At 39.5% G+C, this 21,772-nt stretch overlaps 1 protein-coding gene across 1 annotated transcript in view; it reads right to left on the bottom strand.

Moving 5' to 3' along the window:
- Positions 1-21,772, bottom strand: part of ITGBL1 (integrin subunit beta like 1) — a 207,251-nt gene that overhangs the window by 11,308 nt on the left and 174,171 nt on the right. The window contains exon 8 of the mRNA XM_082366137.1: positions 13,228-13,344. Coding sequence (XP_082222263.1) covers positions 13,228-13,344 — 117 coding nt within the window. The remainder of the gene's footprint in view (positions 1-13,227; positions 13,345-21,772) is intronic.

The raw sequence follows: 21,772 nt of genomic DNA, 5'->3' as shown, positions 1-21,772 counted from the left end.
GAAAATAAACAATGACTATCGGTCTGAGACACGTAGGAGCCTTTTCTTAATTCCTGTCTTTTTAAACTGCTGCATAGTATGAAGGTATACATTTGACGTTCGTAGGCACTTTCTTCTTAAGAAGTCTCTCCTATACTGGTTTTCATGACATTGGACTTTCCTGACCCTTTCAACCCTCCTCCTTCATCTACTTATTCCTCTACTTTTTGTCTCACCCGATTAATGTAGGAATCCCCTGATTGTCTATCCTTAATCATCTTCTCTTATCTCTCTACCATTTCTCTCTTGAAAAATTCATCAAATCATAGGATTTCAGATAAGCACAATGATTACAGGGCTCTATCTCCAGCCCCTCAATCTCTCTTAAATTCCTCTCCCGTGATTCCATACTTCGTATTCTACTAGCATCTGAAATTGATACATTGAGACCTGCATGTATAATTTTCTTTCCAAAAGCTACTCTTCTGTATCACCCATCTCTTTTAACAGCCCAACTCTCCTTCCAGCCAACCAGTTCAAAATGATTCAGATCATACTTGACTCTCTCTCACTTCCCTCATCCAAAGAGCTGCCAGATCCTGTTGAAACGACCTCAAAATTTCCACTCCTATCACCATCAGAAACCTTTGAGAAACCTTCTGTCACGTCTTTCTCCAATATTCTCACTCTCAGCGTCCCATAACATGACTCTACTCACGTCACAGCCTTGAGATCTAGGACTGTGTGACTCCCTAATGCTTATGGGATGAAGTTCACCTACTTTAACCTTCCTTATGTCTTAGGTTCCTGAAGTAGATTCCCAGCTGCTTCTCCAACCTTACTTCTTCTCCCCTTCATACACTTCCTGACCCACTCATCTTTCCCGACATAGTTCCGGTGTTTTCCAGACTTCATGACTTTGGTGAGACAGGAATCTATGCCTTCTACTCTACACAACCAGATCCTGCTTAATTTTCAAAACTCAGGGAAAGTGACTACACCTCTGGCAGATTTTTCTAATATCCCCAAGTGGAATTCATCTTCCCCTCCTCTGAATTTCTATACTATCTTATTTTTCACCTCTTGTGTAACATTTTTGTCTTCTACCTCGTAATATGCAGTTATGTATCAGATAGACCCATTACTTGACTGAATTCTCTGATGGTAGGAATCACGTCTGATCCATCACTATAGTCTTCAGAGTGCCAAGCATTGCCTTAGACATAGTGGAGCCTCAAAAAACACTTGTAGAGTAAGGTTATTTTTCAACAAAATCCCCTTCTTATTTTTTCCCACAAATCCCAACTGACAACCATAAACTGAATACAGGACATGTTTACAGGTCATCTGGTTAATAAACTGTCCTTCAAAGTCAACAGACTGTTCTTTGATGGCTCTGTTTTATTTCTATGTCCTTAGAGTGGAATGAAGTTAGCAAATCTGTGTAAGAGTTACATACTCAATGAATCGTTATGAAACTGATTCTATCTTGACTTCTCCAATAAAACAAAAGTCCACTTAAAGTGAAGCCTACTTTAGAAGTTCAAGACAAGTTATCCAAGTTATCCACCTTTGGAGGCAGATAATGTGTGATACAAAAAGAAGGAGAAGGAGAAGGAGGAGGAGGAGGAGAAAAGAAAGAGAGCTTTTAGCATCAATACCATCAAGCTATGGACTTTTCAAATGTTTATGCTTCTTACAAGCCCTGGGTTAGTAAGAATTACCATCATTTGACATAATTGGAATAATTTAATCTCTATGGCAGAGAAAGACATTCTGCCTTTGATTTAGGATATTATTGAGAATGACTAAATGATGCCTCACCACACGTAATTTAATATAAAATTTATATGCAAGGAAATAGGAGATTGTTTTTCACTTATTAGCTCATTTATCACATCCTTCCACAAAGTTAAGTTGGCATCTAGCCCAGACAATGGTCAAAATGCATTGGTATTTAAATGTTTTGCTTTGCTATTTACATGACTTCTCTTTACTTAAAAAATGTTTTTTAAAGCTTTCAATAATATCTTCTTTATAAACTCTAATAATTTAATCATCCACTCAAGAACTTTTTATTATGTACTAGGCATTTTACTAGCTCTACTCTCATGGGCTTATAGGCTACCAGGGGAGAAAACAAATAACAATGAGGAAACAAGTACACTTGTGCTATGGAAGAATTAAGGAGGGTGTTGGTAGATTCAGCAGAGAGAACATTATAAACTGGAGTGGCCAGCTCTCTGACACCCAGCAGCTGAGAAAGAGCCAGATAGCTAACGTTCTGGAAAAGCTAATGAAGATTCTCGGAATAAGAAAGAGCTTCACATGTTATAGGCAGTGAAAAAAAGGCCAATGTATTTGGAGAGTAATGAGTAAGAAAAAATGAAAAAATAATAAAGTTGGAGAAATATTTGGGAATGAGAACATAGAAAATTATTTGTTCTTGGTAAGGCGTCTACATTTTATTCCAGGAGGAAGGGGAAATCATAGAAAGGTGTTATGCGAGAGAGGGATGTGTTATAATTTATGGTTTGCAAATTCATTTTGGCAACTGGGTGAGAGAAATTAAGGTGTGTTGGGAGGAAGTGAGGATGGGGAAAGTGAGAGAGTATTGCAGAGTCCAAGTGAAAGGTGATGCAGGCTTCAAGCAGGGTGGTGGCAGTGCAAATGGGGAGAAGTGGCTGGAGATCTACCTTGATGGGGGTACCCATGGAACTTGCTGCTGGATTGTATGTGGCAGGTGAGAGAAAGAAAGGACGAGTTTTCTGACTCAAGAAATCCTGTGAGTAACGATGGTATTTAATAGATATGGAAGCTGCAGGAGGGAGAGGTTGAGGGCAGAAAATCAGTTCCATTTTGAACCTTGTGTGTCTGAGATACTCTTAAGACAACCAAGGAGAGGCCAAGTAAGCAGCTGACACAAACCTGGCATTTGAGGACAGGTTGGAGCTAGGTCTGTATGTGTTGGAGTTTCCAAAAGGAGATGGCATTTAAAGCTTTAGAAGTGAATGAGCTCACCTAGGGAGAAATAAGTCTTGAGAAACTCCAATATTTAGGGTAGGGTAGAGGGGAGAAGCCAGATAAATAGCGTCATCCAGTCAAGAAGAAGAAAAATGAGATGACTGTGTTGTCTTGTAAGATGACAAGGAGAGTATTCCATAAAGGAGGCCTATTGAGTAGAATGGTCCTGAAAATTGGAGTTAAAAAAAAAAGACCATAAAGGTCATAAGAGTAGTTTCAGTCAACTTTTGCCAGACCAACCCTACTAAGTTGTCTCTTAGGCCTATGAGTGGAACACCCAGGGTTAGCAGAACTGGGAGAATCATCTATATACACCATTCAGTGAGAACAACATCTCTGCTTGGTGGTAGAATCCACAGTGAGGTTATCTGTGTATAATAAGTGTATGATAGATCATTCAAGAATGAACCTGTAGAGAGAACCAGCCTAATGAATCATTTGAAGTCCACTAAATCTGCCTTCACGTGACTTCCCAACTCTTCATACAGGTGAGAATTTTCCATTCAATTTTCATTTCCAGTGCCATTCATCCTCTCCCAGATACTTACCTCCTGGCATCTGGCACTCCCCCCGAGCAACAGAAATTTTTCTTCCTATTCTCTTCCCTTCCCCCACCCCAAAATATTCACCAAGAATGCTCTGGATAAGTGTTGTCCAATGTAGTAATCACTAGTCAATGTGACTATTTAAATTTATTAACATTCAGTAAAATTTAAAATTCAGTTTCTCAGTTGCACTAGTCACATTTCAAGTGTTCAACAGCCATATGTGGCCAGTGGCTACTGTATTGAATAAGGCAGATGTGGAACATTCCTATCATCTTTGAAAATTCTATTGAACAGTGATGCTCTAGACAATGACATTTCCAATGAATCCATGGGCTCTGAGACACACTTCCTCAATACACTGCAGCGACGGTTCTCAATTAGGAAACTGACACATGAAGGTATCTAATTGCATCAGATACTACATATTGCCTGCCCAATACTCTTTTCCCCTTGTTAATACTAAGAGAAGCCTCATTTTTTTCAGAGAGGTGATAATAGTTCATCTGGAAAATATTTGATTACTCAGGCTCCTTTTGACCTAGAGGTGCCCCTAGGACTTAGCGCTAATAAGTGAGATATAAGAGAAAATCTCTTAGATGAGGTTTCCAGGAAAGCTATTGTCTTCCAAAGAAAATGGGACAGACTCAGCTATCATGTTATCCTTTGCCCTTTGTCCTTTGTCCTATTTTCCCTTTCTTCTTTCCTGGAAGATGAACACAACGGGAGATTTTCAAGGAGTGTGACGACAGAAGTCATACTCGAAGGGCAGAGAGGAAATGAAGAGAGAAGGTGTGTGGGACTCTGACGGCTCTCAGGTAGTCACCTCACCATCCATCCATCCCTGAAGTGACAATCTCAGGCTTGTAGCTGAACACAGTCCTAACTGGTTGCGTGGTGAGGCCCTTCAAGATGGCTGCTCCCCTGCTCTCTGTACATCCCCTGCTCGACCAGTCCCTGCTTCACTCACTTGACTACCCAATCCTCTCAATTATAGGCTTAATAAACATACTGTTTATGTACTTGCCCCTTGCCCCAGCCACTGGTTGCCCTGGTAACTGATGAGCCAACCTGACATCAGTTCCCCCCATAAATGGCACCCTCCTCCTCCCTGGAGTAGCAAAGATTGCTGCCATGTCCTGCTGTCTGCCATAAACGGTGCGGTGTCGCTCCAGGATCTTTTGCTGCAGACTTGTAAGATCTCCTGTCCGATAAACGATTGATGTCTCTTTCTTCAGTCTCCAGGTTGGGCAACTACAAAGCTTATAGGCCTGCAGGGTGCATCCCAACACTGGTACACTTACAAACTCAGGAAAGAGGTTTGTGATTTTAAGATGTAATTTGGAGATAAACACACTGCTACCCACATTGTCCAGCTAAGAAAGGCGTGGCCTGAGTGAGTGGTCTGAACCTTCCTCAGTGTGAGAGTTCCAGCAATGCCTGGGAGGGGGGTAGTGGTCACTGCACTCATAATCTCAGGCTGCCTGATCTTCTTCAAATTGCAGCTACAAACCAAAGAACTCCCTGAAGAAATGAAATGTGAACTGACTGTATAGTTAAGAGGTGGTTCTTCATTATCCCTTCTTGTTTCTTAAATTGGACTCCTAGTCTCATTTCAGGAGCAGAGAGGACAAAGGAAAAGCAATAAGCAGTCCACTTCTTAGTCTCAACCTGGGCATATGGAGTACAGGAGGGAGATCTCTGGTTTAGCTTCTATTAGTTCAAAACAATTAAACACACATGAGCCAACATGTAGATATATTTTCCTTATGAAATCTTAAAATCAAGTACCCTAAAAATGAATACATCTCAGGGACTACCTCTCTGGACGAAGTGTGTTTTTTTTTCAGTAGTGACATCTGATTTAAGAAATCCATGCATTTGTAGGTCACATAAAATTTTTACTGTTAATAGGGATGTTTTGAGAAGATCCACATGTGGTCTATGATCATTGAACATGACTTACCAGTAAGTAAGTGAGGCATGGCCTTACTTCCTATTGACTTTCTCTTTGCCCGTCACTGTCATGACCCTCATTTTCAGGTTGTAATTTTGGTGTAATCAAAACTGAACTGCTTAAAATTATGTAATTGCTTACATTCAGCTTCAGGTACAGTTGCTCATTTACACCAGCCTCCCAGAATTGGTTTAATCGCTTTCAGTGTGATTGTTGGGAAGGTGGATAAACATCATTGGCTCTTGGTTCTCATGAGCCCGCTGATTAGGTAGGTTTACAGTTAGTTTTGGTTTTACTTATTCCTTGTTTGCTAAAGTGCTCAGGGAGTCCCTGCTTTGGAGCCAGGGACCCACAGTTTGATCTCTGGCCACACATTAGATATGTGCTTCTTGTCCGTCCCTCCAGGTGAAAGGCCACAGACACTATGGCTCGGTGTCTGGCAGTGAACTGAGAAAATTACCCAAATTAGTGATGTCAATTTTGTTCCCAGAAGCTACACCAGAGGGATGATGGTAATCTGTTTCACACACCCCTAGTAGTGAGATTCGTTCCCCACTGGCTGCCACGTGATGGGGAGACCCAATGCTTTGAACAAAGTAGCTGCTATTCCTTCCTCAAGGCACAGAACTGCTGATTCGTATGATGCCAACTTCCTTCCAAAACATTCTGTAGATGGTGAATCAAGAAATCTAAAACAGATGTATTTTTTTGTCCTGTTTTGGAGGTGGACACTTCAATGAACTCCGTATCGCACAGATGTTGAGGCTTCTCTGGCTTAGAAGTCTTATGCCCCACAGGAGCCCAAAATCTCTTCTAATTATTCCTTAAGCATAGCTTCCAGAAAACCCGCAAGGGACGTGCCTGGTGGCAGAGTCACAGCACTCATGGAAGCCAAAAACCATGGCATTCCCATAAGACATTCATAGTTCATTCACAATCCCTCCCAATCTAGTTGAAATTTATCGATCACAGGTCACATTACCATGAGCAATGTTGCCTGGTAACATTGGCATGTACCATCTTCATCTGTTTCCAGGGAGCTGGAGTGAGGAGGTTAACAGAGGGTCAGAGTCTCTTGCAGCAAGGTAAAGGGTTTTGTTAGCCTGTTGTCCATATTATTTCTAATACTGTCTCCAATACATCCAAGTTTTTCCATCTTTACCATCCTCCATCTAGCTAAACCACCTTCATCTCTCACCAGGACTCATCTCCTAAATCCACGTTCACCCACCAACCCCAAAAATACACACTCCTTCCAGCAATCCAAACTTCACCTGGCAGCCAGAGGTACTTTTTAAACAGGATGATAACGCTATTGTCTTGTGTAAACCCCTTGTATGGCTTCCGATCATCGCTTGAGTAAAGCCGCAAATCATTAACACAGTTGACAAAATCTGTCATAACCTGCTCCCCTTTGCATTCTCATCTCCTATCACACAGGGTTTCTCTCCAGTTCTCAAAAATCCCTTGAACATGTCACCCTCCCTTCCCGCATATGCCTTGGCACACTTTGTTCTGTGACTCCTGGGTCGCACCCATCTCCCCTCACCTGGCTACATTCTATGCATTCAATTACCAAGTATGGTGGTCATGATGCTTAGCTGATTAATACATGTCAAGCATATGTCATGCATCATATCGTTTCTACCAGATATGAAGGCATTAGCGAAGCCTTCCGTAGCCTCCAGTCTATGTCAAATCCCCTATCATGTATGTTTCCATTGAACTAGTGCTTCTCCTTTCAGACCATCCACCTCATTATCCTTCCTTTCTCTATGTCACCCTTCAAGCATAATCATCAACTCCAATAGATTTACCACTGAATCTCCAGGGCTGGCAAACAGTTTTTGAGCGGTTTGAGCTGGAGCTCAACAAATATTTCTTGAATTAAAGAAAAAAATAAACGATTACTTCAGTTTCAACCATGCAGAATGTGGAGAATTTCCACATTGGAAATATTTAATTCGAATTTGAAGAGTATGAAGCCAGGAGGGAATGATGCTAAGAAATCATCTTGGCAGACCCTGACCTCAAGACAAAAGAGGAAGAAAGAAGCGGAGATTACTCGAGGACAGTAAACAGTGAGCAGAAAAGACATGCAAAGGCCATTTCTAGGGAAATGCTGAGATTTATTGGTAAGCTCTGAGAGATGAGCAAGAAAAAAAGATCAAGTGGTTATGAGAGAAGTGAGAGAAGAAACAGGGGGAAGGTGTTTCTGAGGCCCAGGAGACCATGTCAAGGGGGATTCTGAGTAGAGTAACCACAGCTCTATGCTGAAAAGCGGTCACGTAGAATGAGACCTGAACGGCACCCCAGATTTGGGTAACTAAGAATTACGAAAAACCACAGGGAGTCGGTTATACAGAATGCTGGGAGACAGAGCAAGTTTCCATGGGTTGAAGATTGAACCATGAGGAATGCAGACATACAGGTCAGAGGTAAAGGCATCAAGGAGATCAAAAATATTTAAGGACATGCTTGTGTTTGAGGGGCAGTGCGGGCCTTTACACGGAGTAAGTATGCAATGCGTATTTGCTGATCTAATTATTACATGATAGGATATTATTAAATAAGAAGAGATGTTCTTATGATAATGGATATTTTTAGATAGACTGAGAAATATAGAAACTTTGGCGATGCATGCTCTTACTCAAGCCCTAATGGCCAGTGTCTTCTTACCCGTGCTCCTCCCTGCTTGCAAACCCATGAGAAGCTTCCCCATGGAAGGTGCCCTGCTGAGTAAGAGCCACTAAAAATACTTCTGAGATGCATATGGCCCCTTTGATTTGGTAGTTCAGTGTCAAGTGTGAGGATAAAAACTGCATTATGCAAAAAGAACAGACAGGAGAATTCATCTATGCCATCCAAAATTGAAGACAAGACAGTCACAGTTCTGAATAAACTGTGGTTACAAAAGGAATTAACAAGCAAATGTGGAGCTCTGTTCTGTGTCACATAGAGTTTACTGGAATCCACAGCATAAAATTCCACCTGAGTGGTTATGTCTTTCATTCTCTCTATATGTATATAACCCTAATGATAATAATGTCTAATGTATATACATATGACACATGTGCTAAGTGCTTTATACACATTAACTCACTTAATCTCACAATAACCCTACAAGAGATATATTATAATCATCTTTTATAGGTGAGAAATGGGGGTTATGTAAATTGCCTCAGGTCATATGGGGAGTAAGTGGCAGAGCCAAGGTTGGAACCAAGAAAGCCTCATGCCTGTAGTCTTAACTACTGTACTATACTGCAATTTACATTTCTAAATAGTTAAGTACATTTACATAAACGTTCGTGAAAGGAACTTGTGATCCCCTTATCAGCAGGTTTACTATGTCATATACTTTAACAATGAAATTACTGTACGTTCAAACTTGTTAATTAATGGCATGTTTCTTGTAATTTCTGTCCAGAGAACAGCTGAGACATAAATGAAATTCAAGGCTATAATAGCCAAGGCTCAAATAGTTCCTTCCATAAAACAGTGCTCAGAAAATAGAGGAATTAAAAATCACAGTACCTTGATTAACTGTCTTAAATCATAACTGGAGGCCAAGTGCAAAACTCATGTGGGAGGTGATGTTTCCAGTGAGAACATGAATTACAGTTGATTTTCACTATTCGAAGATTTCGTAATTGGTAACTTGCCTACTCTCTAAAATTTATTTCTATCCCTGAAATCAACACTCGAGAAGCTTTCCAGGTCATTTGAGAACATGGGCTGAACGGTGAAAAAATTGAGTTGCCTGAGGTTCACATTCCCAGCGAAGATCAAAGAAGGTCACACTCTGCCTTCTTTGTTCAGCTCTTACACTGTAAACAAGTGTCCTTTTCCCAATATACTTGGTGCTGTACATTTTGCATTTTTGTGCTTTTTGTTGGTGATTTCAATGTTTTTAGATGGCCCCCAAGTATAGTGCTGAAGTGCTATCCAGTGCCCCTAAGTGCAAAAAAAGGCTGCGATGTGCCTTACGGAGAAAATCTGTGAGCCAAATAATCTTCATTCAGGCGTGAGTTATAGGGCTGTTGGCCGAGTTCAATGTTAATAAATCAACTACATATGACACAATATGTCTTTACAGAGACACACACATAAAACAAGGTTATGTATTGATTGCTTCATAAAAATGCTGCAAACAGAGGCAGGAAACTAGCGAGCCCCGTATTTCCCTCAGGAGCAGTGAGTCAGTATTTGCCAAATCCCTGTTCAAGACAACTTTATAGACCACAGCCAGCATGAATACCAAGACTAGACTTATCTTGTTGAGGAACACTAACAGAGTATCAGTGTGGACTGTAAACTATGTGCAGCTTTTCTAGCTACATGTCACTTCAGATACACATGAGCTGACCACTGAAGGGGACATCTCTCCCTCTCCTTCCTGGAACTATCCCCCTCCAAGCAATAGGACTGACCATCAGAGTAAAGAGTCACAAAAATCTACACACTGGAATGTGTACAGATGTGTGCATAGGCCCTAGTGCAGAACCTGTGGCAGAATTTAAGGCTCCAGGCTGTCAACTGTGCTGCAGAGCTCAGATGAAGCAGGAGAAGGTAAGTGAAGCCAATCGTTGTTACCTACAGACAATCTTTTAAATTATTGGTATTGGACTTCCCTGGTGGCGCAGTGGTAAGAATCCACCTGCCAATGCAGGGGACATGGGTTCAAGCCCTGATCCGGGAAGGTCCCACATGCCGCGGAGCAGCTAAACCCATGCACCGCAACTACTGAGCCTGCGCTCTAGAGCCCACGAGCCACAACTACTGAGCCTGCATGCCACAACTAGTGAAGCCCACGCGCCTAGAGCCCATGCTCCTCAACAAAGAGAAGCCACCGCAATGAGAAGCCCATGCACCGCATCGAAAGGTAGCCCCCGCTTGTCACAACTAGGGAAAGCCCGCGCACAGCAACGAAGACCCAATGCAGCCAAAAAAAAAAAAAAAGAAAAGAAATTACTGGTATTATCTTAACCCCAAATCTCTCAAGGACATTATTTGAATGTCCAAGTGAAATTTAAGAATAACAACACAAAATATTTTCAAGAAAAATTTCCAAGATGTGTTTCCTTTACCTACTTGAAAAGTGTTCCAAGATCTTTCGGTCAGTAAAATGTCTTTAATACAATCTAAAATATGAAATTAAAATGCATAGGTGATTTCCTAGAGCTGGTTGCTAAAATTTAAGAAGAAACACCAAGAGAATCCATCCAATTATAGTGATCAAAGATGCTATGCTTATCTGATTACTATTGTACTAATATTTGTTGGCTGCTAGCTGACACAGGAGAAGCAGCAAAGTTTTTCCCAACCTTGAAAACACGTTTGTGCTCTGATAATTATGTTCTGATATCATCTATATTTGGGAAGATCAACCATGTAAGAATTAATCTCTAAATGTGCGAGGAAGGATCTCCCAAATCGTAGCCAAGGCTCTACCAGGAGGATAAGATATATTAGCCTGTCTCCAGCTACTGCCTAGTCTACTGTGCCACATCCTGTATCCAATCAAAGAGAGGATGGATTGTACGGTAGGAAAATCTAGACAGTGCTAAAGAATGAGAATCTGCACTATCCAGAGAGGATAGACCACCCGGCGTGAGAGTTGTGGTCCTTTCGCACGTGTATTCTGGCAGCTGCAGGGGTCCCCTAGCAACGTCATCCTTTTTGTTATGATGACTTTCACTTGGCACCCCCTGGGGTTCTCTGCCCCGAGGTTTCCTCCAGCCGCAGAAGCCCGCTCTGATCCTGTACCTGCGAGGCATGCTGGATGTGGCCTGGCAGTTAACGTCTCCTAGAAGCAATCCTCAACCAATGACTGATGATGTAAGAATTGTGTGTTTTACTCGGGCTCCTAGAGTTCCATCCTCTGTGCTGGGATGAAGCTCCAGTTGACCACAGCAGTAACTGGGTTGACAGCACAGTCTTAATCGGCTGCCCCTCCTCCATGCCACACTTTCCCCACTCTCCTACCAGAAACTCCTTCCCCTTTCCAAGGACTTGCATCCAAATCCTTATCTCAGATTCTTACTTCTCACAGAGTTTCTCTACAAAAAAAATTCTAGTCTCTGGGGCAATTATATTTCTGATTGTATATCAAGTAATTGGTGTTCTGGTTTGTACATTGGTCTTTTACCAGTTTGGCTAATGGGAGTCAGGTCCCCCTTGGACACAGAGGACTCTGTGTAGATGGACAAATCCAGAGTGTAGACATGCAGAGTCAAGAATTAGTCTAAAAAATTATCACTTTGTGAGATGCTTTCTCACTTGCCTAGTAAACATTTGATCTCTTCTAACAAGCAGATATATAGATGTGCCTTCATCTTTGGTTTCCTCCCCAAAGATAGAAAGAGAGATTCGCTGGGGGAAGTGGGGGGGCTGGTCATTTAATGGATATGTAGATATGACAGGTTTGTAAAATGTCAAGTACTTAACAACAACAATAAAAAGGACTATAATCTGTTTAGATATGTCTGATAACTAACACGAGTGAAAAGAGAATCTAAACTAAAAATAATATTGACATAAAGTCAAAACAGTGGGATATCACTCTGGGGGAAATTGTGGTTTAGAGAGAGATCTGTGAACTGAACTCCACAGCTCCAACCCTGAGTCTGGCACTTTTCAGTGATGGGGACATTGACACCTCAAACCTCACTCACTTTTCCATTTGTGAAATGAGAAAAGCAGGAACAATCTGTGAGGATGTCTGTCATGGGAATTGCGAGAGATAAACCACCCGGCCCAACAGTTATTAAAAAGGGCCTTTTCCCTTGGCTCACAGAGAAAGGAAAGAAGAAAATATTTTTGATCAAATTCCAAGTGTTTTATAGTTGGTTAGAGAGAGAGTAGCTAGATAGATATACATGGAAGTCAGAGAGATGATAGAGATGGGTGGTGTGCCAGCCTTCCATCACTTGTATGTACATGTGTGGGCTTTTTCCCCAATAACAGTGCCCAATTGCATTATGATAATTATCTTAAAGAGATAGAGTTATATTCTTTCAGTGTGATTCCACGTCCAGTTCACCTCAATCGTCCTGGAAACCTGGAAGGAACCGCAATCGGCATGCACCCTCTCTACAATACGGAGCTTTGCAAGACTGAACTAGAGCCATGGTGACCCCCTTTCCCGCCCCTGGATGAAGCTCAGGTGGACACTGGCAACATTCTACCCCTGGGACTCTCCTTTCTGCTGTGTTAACCTTCGTGACGACCCTCCATCTGCCTCATTCTTCCTTTGCGCTGTTTTTTACTTCAGTAAGCTCGTTTTGGGGTCTCAGAGCCATCATGGAAACTGAGTGTATATCTCTTGTGATTGTGTAATTAACTTGGAATATAGTCTTACTGCTTTATTTTCCAAGTCCCAGGTGATACTTACTTCCCCGATCCGTTTTTATCAGTAATCAAAACTGTAAACTGTTTGGTTGAAGCAAACCCTTTCACTGTCTTCAGAGGACTTGGTTTAGTCTCCACCATCTTTTATCGACAGCATGCTTTATCCTTTCACATACATACACGCGGACTAAATCAAGAGTCCAAGGTCCTTACCAACCTAACGGTATATTGCTCTTAGGTCTAATTGTGTATTGCTTTTTGTTTATCTTCTTTTTAACAGAAATTTTTTTAAAAAAAGGAGAAGTAGGATAAGAAAGGCAGGTGAAGCAGGCTGCACGTAGGGAACAGAGGGCTGTGAGAATTGCTCACCTCCACAGACCACGCCGTCCAAGTCTTCGCAGCGGCGATCGTCACACTCACACGTCTTGCCATATACTTTGCCGCCTCCCGGAGGGTAGCAAGTGCATTCGCCGCACTCACACTTCCCTGCAAAACACAAAGGCACAGTGCACTCAGTAGGATGCTCACAGAATCAGGAAGGCTTTGAAAGGAAGCAAGCATCCTATTAGACTTCCTGGACCAGTTCTAGTCTGTGGCTGATAAGAGCTCAGCAAATACCTTTTCCTACCTCCCTAAGGTTAAGCTGAAGGTCAAGCACAAATGCCAAGGAGGTTGGTGGGAGCTGAAGTGACAACTCCTGGCTCATGTCGTTCCCATCTTCTACTTTCCACTTTCTGTTTCATTCATTTTTGAAGAATAATTCAACTATTAAACTCTCTGGGTATTTCATATTCCACTTATGATGAGACCATTTAACATAACTGAGTCAATTTTATATATTTTGACATAATTTGCTATAATGTGGTCATTTAAAAAATATTTTTAGCGTGGGTCTGTCTGCCACATCAGAAAAAAAATATGTTCATAGGTACATTTCAACCTGATATTTTAGTGATGATTTGGCATCAACTTTTGAGTTCACAGAAGTCATTTCAACATGGAACACATGTCCGAGTGCATGTCCTAAATATCTTATTATCCTTGACTTAAAGTTGAAAAGTATAAACATGTTTTGGAATGAGTTTGGTTCATAGTTTGGGGATTTCTTAACTATTTATCTTCATGTCTTTTGTCATTATTTCTGGAGCTGTAACTATGCCTCAAACACTATAATTTCTTCAATTCTGTCATTCTGTTTTCATAATACCACACATTGACTACCATTATCACTATCATTTTACTAAACAGGAAATGGAGACATACCGAGGCCAAGTTACTCTCCCTGGTGAACCAGTTCAAAATTTATATCCATTCTCATTACACTTAAAGTTTGTGCATCTAAACATTAAGCCATATTGTATCTTAATATACTCATAATGCAGCACCAGGAGGCTGTATGAGAAAGTACATTTCTTTTTTCTGAGGAATCGGTACCGGTTTGCTAGAAATTCAGCTGAGTGACTACTCCGAGACATCTGCTACTCTCTCTCATTATCCCAACCATCATAATTACACACCCACTGAAACGATCATAAGATACTTCAGGGCTGACCCAGCAATGTTGTTAGTCATTCTGTTGCTGCATTTGTATCTCGTTAAAGAAATTCTACGCCGGGATATGATGGAAGAAAGAAAAATTAGTATTTAGAATCATATAATTTCAGAGCTGTAATTAAAGATAATCTAATGCAGTGACTCATAATCTTTTGTGGCAGAAGTGGCGGGGTTAGGATCCCTTTGAGAATCCAGTGAAAGATATGGCAATAGATAATGTTGTTCTGGCCACCCTTCAACCCATCGCTCCTCCAACTTGGAGGCAGTGCCAAGTTCAGCAGGAGTCAGAGCCCCTCTTCTTTCCCCAATGATACCCCCTCTTCCTACGGACTGGCAGACAGAACAGAGACACGCCAGACGCTCTTGGCCGGGGCTTGGATTCATGAGGGGGAAAGCAAGGCACAGGCCTGTGGCAGAATGCCAAGCGTAACGGCATAGCAGTGAGCTTCCAGGGGTAGTAGAGCTCGGCACACAGAGGCTGAAGTTCAAAAGTGATGGCTGCCTTGGCCGGTTCTCGGCAGTGCCTTGCTTCGCTGCGGTGCTGCGTGAGCTGAGTGTCCAAGCTTGTGTTCTGAGCCTAAACTCTTCTAATAAAATGATTTTTCATCCCAGTTAATGACCTCGGTTTCTGTTGTACGCAGTCAAGACCTCTGACCCCAGATCTCTCCCTGGAAAAATATACCAGCACGTGTTTATTTGTTATAAAATGTCAGGAGGATCCATGACTTTCTGCAGTTTATTTAATAGATGAGAAAACTCAAGTATGCTGAGGCTAAATGACGTGCTTAAGGCCAGCAAAGTAGACATCAGCAGTGTGGGTGCTAGAACCCAGGTTTTCTGAGCCCTGGTTAATCTCCTGCTGTGCATAAACACGCTGGTTCTCTCATAGGTAGATGTGTGAAGGATAAAAACGATCCAGATTGTGGAGAGAGGCAAAATATAGGACCATCAGCAGCGTGGCCCTGTATGGTTAACTAGTCCATGGTGGACAGATGTGGGAAACTTCAGCCACATCATTCCGGACAGGTAATCCACTCCCAGTTACCAAGAAAACAACACTTTTTAAGTTTGAGGGCATATGTATTTATGCTGACCATTTTATTAGCATTTTGAGGCATACAGGAAGTTTCCTGAATATGTATTATTGACTTCTTTGAAAAGGATGAACTAACTACTGGCATATGTGTTTAAATATCTCCATTTCACTGTTTTCATTCTGGATAGGGTCTTCTATTTCTCCTTATCTCCCAATTTATCCCCCCCCCCCTTTTATACAGTTGGATAGTAAAGTGTTAATATATGGTCCTAGGTACCTTTTTTTTCCTGATAGATTGTAATTCAAGCATCTGTTTAAAATATCAGACAATAATTAACCATTTTGCAATTCATTTTTTAGGCCATGTATCTGTTCGTGTTTTAAAAATATGTTAAGGCAAATATTAGCTGAATTAACTTCATGTATGTAGCTCTAATTTAGTTTATAGGATACAGTAGATTCTGATGGGATGGCAAAGCATTAAGCATCAAGAAAGGCTAATTTGTCACAGATAGAAAGACAAAGAAGGGTAAATTCTTCATGCGGTCCACATTTTAAAGGGCATTATTTTGCTGTCTCAGTTCACAACTTCACTCCATTCACTACCAGGACATAGACCTGCCAGGTAAATTTCCGCTCATCCTTTAAGATCCAAAGTAAACTCCACCAAATCCATGACACTTGCACCCTCCTAATCACTCATCTTCACAAAAACACCAGAATTAACTGCACTTCTCCTGTGTCCTCATAATGTTTAAACCAATATTTATTGAACAGATGCACTAAATAATAATCACATGTAAATAGTTTGCTAACATTGACACAAAGCATGAGCTTTAATGGAAGAACTTGAATTTAGAATAAGACGTTTCTCCCTGGAATGCACAGGCATTTCCAATCACCTGAACACCTTCGTTTGTGTTTTCCACAGTGACATCAATGAAACACGTTCCACAGCCAATTCATCACCTTTATTCACAAACTTACTCCTTTTCCTGGATTCTTTTATCCCAGAGAAGGTCGCTATTCATTTAATCTGTCACTGAGTCTTGAAAAAACTTGATGACATACTTGATTCCTTCCTTCTTTTAATTAACCATTCTTCTCCTTTCAATTTCAAATTTCATAAAATCTACTTCTTAAAACATAGCTATGATGATGTAACTCCCCTTCCCATGATGGTCCCACATGAACTTTAAGGCAGAGATCAAATTTCTCAACAGGGCTTTCTACACAAGACCCAACTCACCTTCCTAAGCTTATACCCAACCTTCACAGTGCACTCATGTTCAGAGACTTTGTTTTTGTGCTCCATTTCTTCTCTCTGCCATGCACTCTACAACTTTCTCTATAAAATTTGACCTAGTGTTCAATAGCCAGCTTAAATCTGAAATACTCTATAAACCCTTGCTTGCCATCCCTGTTTGGTCACCTGGAGGATTTGTTCCTTCTCTCTGATCCCATAGTACTTGGTTCACACCATTAGTAAATCAGTGAATGCACACTTTATACTAAATAAATACATGTCTGAACCCTACCATAAATAGTGATCTATTTACGGTCCAGGCTGATTTGTAACCTGTTAGCAGCCAGCAAAGTTCTCTGTTGAGGTAGTAGCAAACACAAGCCTCAGAATGGGAGAAAATATCTGCAAACGAAACAACTGACAAAGGATTAATCTCCAAAATATACAAGCAGCTCATGCAGCTCAATATCAAAAACAAAACAAAAACAAACAACCCAATCCAAAAATGGGCAGAAGACCTAAATAGACATTTCTCCAAAGAAGATATACAGATGGCCAACAAACACATGAAAAGATGCTCAACATTACTAACCATTAGAGAAATGCAAATCAAAACCACAATGAGGTATCACCTCACTCCGGTCAGAATGGCCATCACCAAAAAATCTACAAACAATAAATGCTGGAGAGGGTGTGGAGAAAAGGGAACCCTCCTGCACTGTTGGTGGGAATGTAAATTGATACAGCCACTATGGAGAACAGTATGGAGGTTCCTTAAAAAACTAAAAATAGAACTACCATATGACCCAGCAATCCCAGTACTGGGCATATACCCAGAGAAAACCATAATTCAAAAAGATACATTTACCACAATGTTCACTGTGGCACTATTTACAATAGCCAGGACATGGAAGCATCCTAAATGTCCATCGGCAGATGAATGGATAAAGAAGATGTGGCACATATATACAATGGAATATTAGCCATAAAAAGGAACGAAACTGAGTTATTTGTAGTGAGGTGGATGGACCTAGAATCCGTCATACAGAGTGAAGTAAGTCAGAAAGAGAAAAACAAATACCGTATGCTAACGCACATATATGGAATTTTAAAAAGCGGTACTGATGAACCTAGTGGCAGGGCAGGAATAAAGACGCAGATGTACAGAACAGACTTGAGGGCACATGGGGGGAAGGGGAAGCTGGCATGAAGTGAGAGAGTAGCACTGACATATATACACTACCAAATGTAAAACGGATGGCTAGTGGGAAGCTGCTGCATAGCACAGGGAGGTCAGCTCGGTGCTCTGTGATGACCTAGAGGGGTGGGACAGGGAGGGTGGAAGGGAGGCTCAAGAGGGAGGGGATATGGGGATATATGTATACATATAGCTGATTCACTTTGTTGTGCAGCAGAAACTAACAAAACATTGTAAAGCATTTATACTTCAATAAAGATGTGAAAATAAAATAAAATACTTAAAAAAATAAAATAAAAATAAATTCAGAAAGAAAAAAAATAAGAAATTAGTCTACTCTCCTTTATTTACTAAATGGTATTATTTCAATGATTAGTTTAATGTTATGGAGATGTAACTGTGGATTCTCAGATGATTATCAAATTAATATTCTGATAAGTAAAAATGAAGGATAATGGAAGTTTGCAGGTCTAGCACTAGCAAGTACTCTTTCATATAACAAATTGAGAGGAAAATCTAAAGAAAGATATATTCAAAAATGCAAATAAACCAAGTAATTTTTAAAAAGACAATCCAGGAAAAGGATGAAAAGGATGGAAATAACTGTTTGAAAAGAAATTAATTCAGTCAACATCATCAATATCATCCAACCAAAACTTAACTGAAATTTACACTGAGTCTGCCCACTCCAGTTAAATTTTAATAAATTTAACCTTTAAGGACATACAAGAAGTTAGTCCAAAGACATACTTTTATAATGGATTGCAATCCCTATGAATTGTATTTAAAGGCTCTTATACACTAGCAAAGAAGGGTAATGAAGTAAAGCAGATACGTAGAAGTTCTGATTAAAACAGATTTTACTTAAGCATTTCAAATTTGACACTTCTACAAAATACAGTAAAAGTTTAAGTCAGAACATGGACAAAAAAGCATAGTTTATAGCTCATCTAGTTTATACTGAAGATATAAAATTAAGAAAGCCATTTAAAAACTTTTAATAGTAGAGGGAATACAGGTAAAGTACATGAGCACACACACCCTATAGGGTTACAGAAGGTTCCTGGAAAAGGTGAATTCGGAATGAGTCTTAAAGTGTTTGTTAAATGTTAATCAGGCAAAGAAGAAAGAAAATAAATTTTAACATAAGATTCAGTTAAAAGAATGGGCTCTGATTTTAAATAAACCTGGATTTTAATCCTGGCACATCCAATGTTAAATGTGATTCTTTGGAAGACTAAGTTAAACCTCATTTATCATGGCTACCGGATGGGAATAATAATAACACTGATCACATAAGGTTTTGGTTAGGCTAAATATTATCATGCATATCAAGTACATAGGACAGGACCTGACACATAGTAAGTGGTCCATAAATAATAGATGTTATTATTTATATTTTTATAATTAAAAAAACATATTGGGAGGCTTGAATTTCAGTAACTCACATAAAATCCATTCCTTTACTTTCTGATTCTATTTCTCTAAAAAAATAAACCAACTGTATTTCCTGATCCAGAATGAGATTATTTAAGAAGAACACTGTATCATCAAATGCACCTGCTAGCCTGGGAACAGAAGGTACACTCTCTACAACCTTATTTTCTTCCACTTTTTAAAAGGGCAAAACCACGCTTGCAGTACATGCTCAATATTTGGAGAGTAATTAGAGGCTCACATAAAACAGAAAAGAGATTAGCACTTTACTAACACAGTCCTCCTTTGCCTAAAATAATAGGTTTACCATAGCAACCTGATTGTACTAGGAAAAGCTCCTGCCAAATGCATCCGAAGTTCCCTTGAAATTTCTATGAGAAGGAATTAAACACTTCAGAACTATAATATTCTGTACCATTTCATCTAAGTACAAATATTTTGTGTGTGAGAATAAAGTAATCTTCCATCAGACATTTGAAAGTGAAGAGGCAACTTTCACCTTCCATTTCAAAATGAGCAGTGAGTCTTCTTATAATTCAAGCCACACTTTGACACTACATTTGCTAGCCAAGGAAGAGATGCTTGTAACTTTTTTAAAACAGGGATAAATGTCAATCCTTCTGTTTGTGTTTTCTTAGTATACAAGGATTAAAGTAATAAATCACAGACCTTTGTGAGGAAATAAGACATTTAAGCAAATGTTGTACTGATATAATTTTCTGTTGTTTGCCCTTAGAGTGTCTAAAATTGAAACTGGGATATGGGAGTAGCAGGCTTCACTTTTCTCTAAAGGTTTTCCAAGGTATTGAGCAGAACTTCACAGAGGAAGTCTATTAGACCTCTAAGTAAGAGTATCTCATTATTTCAACCTTAAGATTAGTTTCTATTACAATAACTAAAATTACTCGATTCATTTATTTCTAACAAAAATTTTATAAATTAGGTAGCAATATCATACTTGTTTACCAATATAACTCAGAAACTATGTGATAGACCCAAGGTTAAAAAAATCAGAGAAAGAATGAGGTTGGAAATGTGGAGCTTAAGTAATTAATCAATGTGGCCCATCCTGAATGAGTCAATATAAATTAGAATAAGAATTTCATTCTTTGTAGCTGGTAAACCCATTGACTGGCCAGTGGGCAGTACCTTGCTTCAGAAACAAGGTTTTGGGATTCTGCAAACAAAAATCCTATCACATCCAGGTCTATGCCTGGTATTGAATTATTGATTCCATAGGTCATAAATAAACACATGCAATTGTAATTCACCATGAAAGACTCTATGGGACAAATGTCAAAGATATACACAGACAACAAATGCCATTCACCAGTAAAAGAGCTGATACAGAGAAACGTTTCTATAGAAAGTTTCTTGACGATAAACTATATTTGGGCAAAAGAGGGATAAGGTAGAATCAGGCCTTAATCACTTTTAAATTCTTGCTTGGTTTTGTTACTTTAAAAAATTCAAAAGTGTGAGTGAATATATCACTTCCTTAATACACATTTCAGGAGTGATAATTAAACTGATTTGAAACAACTGTGGACTTTCTTCCCACATCAGGGATAATTAGAGAATTTACTTTACAAATTGAACAATGAAATCCATCTAACAATAAATAATACATTTCCATCAACAACAAGCTAATCTTTTAAAATAAAGGAAAAATATACCATAAAGCAATATTTTCTACTGATAACTTATCTTTTAATTATTCTTTATTTCTGAATCTACCAATATTCGTTTTCCCAAATCATAAAACATTAGAAAGAACATTGAGTATATATGTAAGTGTATACATATATCAGAATATATGAGTATATGTACATTTAAATTTGAAGCTATTGTAACTCCATGTGAGCAACTTATCCTCAAATGGTTCATGTAAAAAAAGTTCTTTGTACTATTCTTCAGTCTTCTAAGATCAAAAGTATTTCAAAATAAAAATATTTTAAATTTTAAAAATATGCAAGTAAAATTCTAAACATAATTTATCTACGCAGCTAAATGTTTTTTAAAAAATAAAGTCTTATCAATAATTATGTATACACTTAGCCACATGTTTTACATTCACTTTTGGAAAATATCCTTTAACGTCATATTCAGGATTTAAGCCAATTTTTTTCAATAAAGCAGTGTCAAATATATGCAGAGCCTGGGAATCATGTAGTCAAAAATGTCAGAAATTCAATAAACTTAAAATTTAAGGCTATAGTGAACTTGCTTTAACTTTGTCATTTTATAGCACAGTTAACATATTCAGGATTAATAGGTAAGAGTTACAGGGACACAGAGTTTAATATACTGTAATAAATAACATTATACACATCAGAGTAGTCCATTACGGAATGTGCTGCCGTGGTAGGGAGTAAGCTTCCATCACTGAAGGAATTGAAGCCAAGAAGGCAGTCTTTGATAAGAGTTAAGAGTTTGTGCTCTG

Source organism: Balaenoptera borealis (genome assembly GCF_965194805.1).
Source record: "Balaenoptera borealis genome assembly, chromosome: 18".
In the NCBI taxonomy this organism is placed as follows: domain Eukaryota; kingdom Metazoa; phylum Chordata; class Mammalia; order Artiodactyla; family Balaenopteridae; genus Balaenoptera; species Balaenoptera borealis.
Note: the sequence above shows the minus strand (reverse complement) of the source record. Positions and strands in the feature narration are given on the sequence as shown.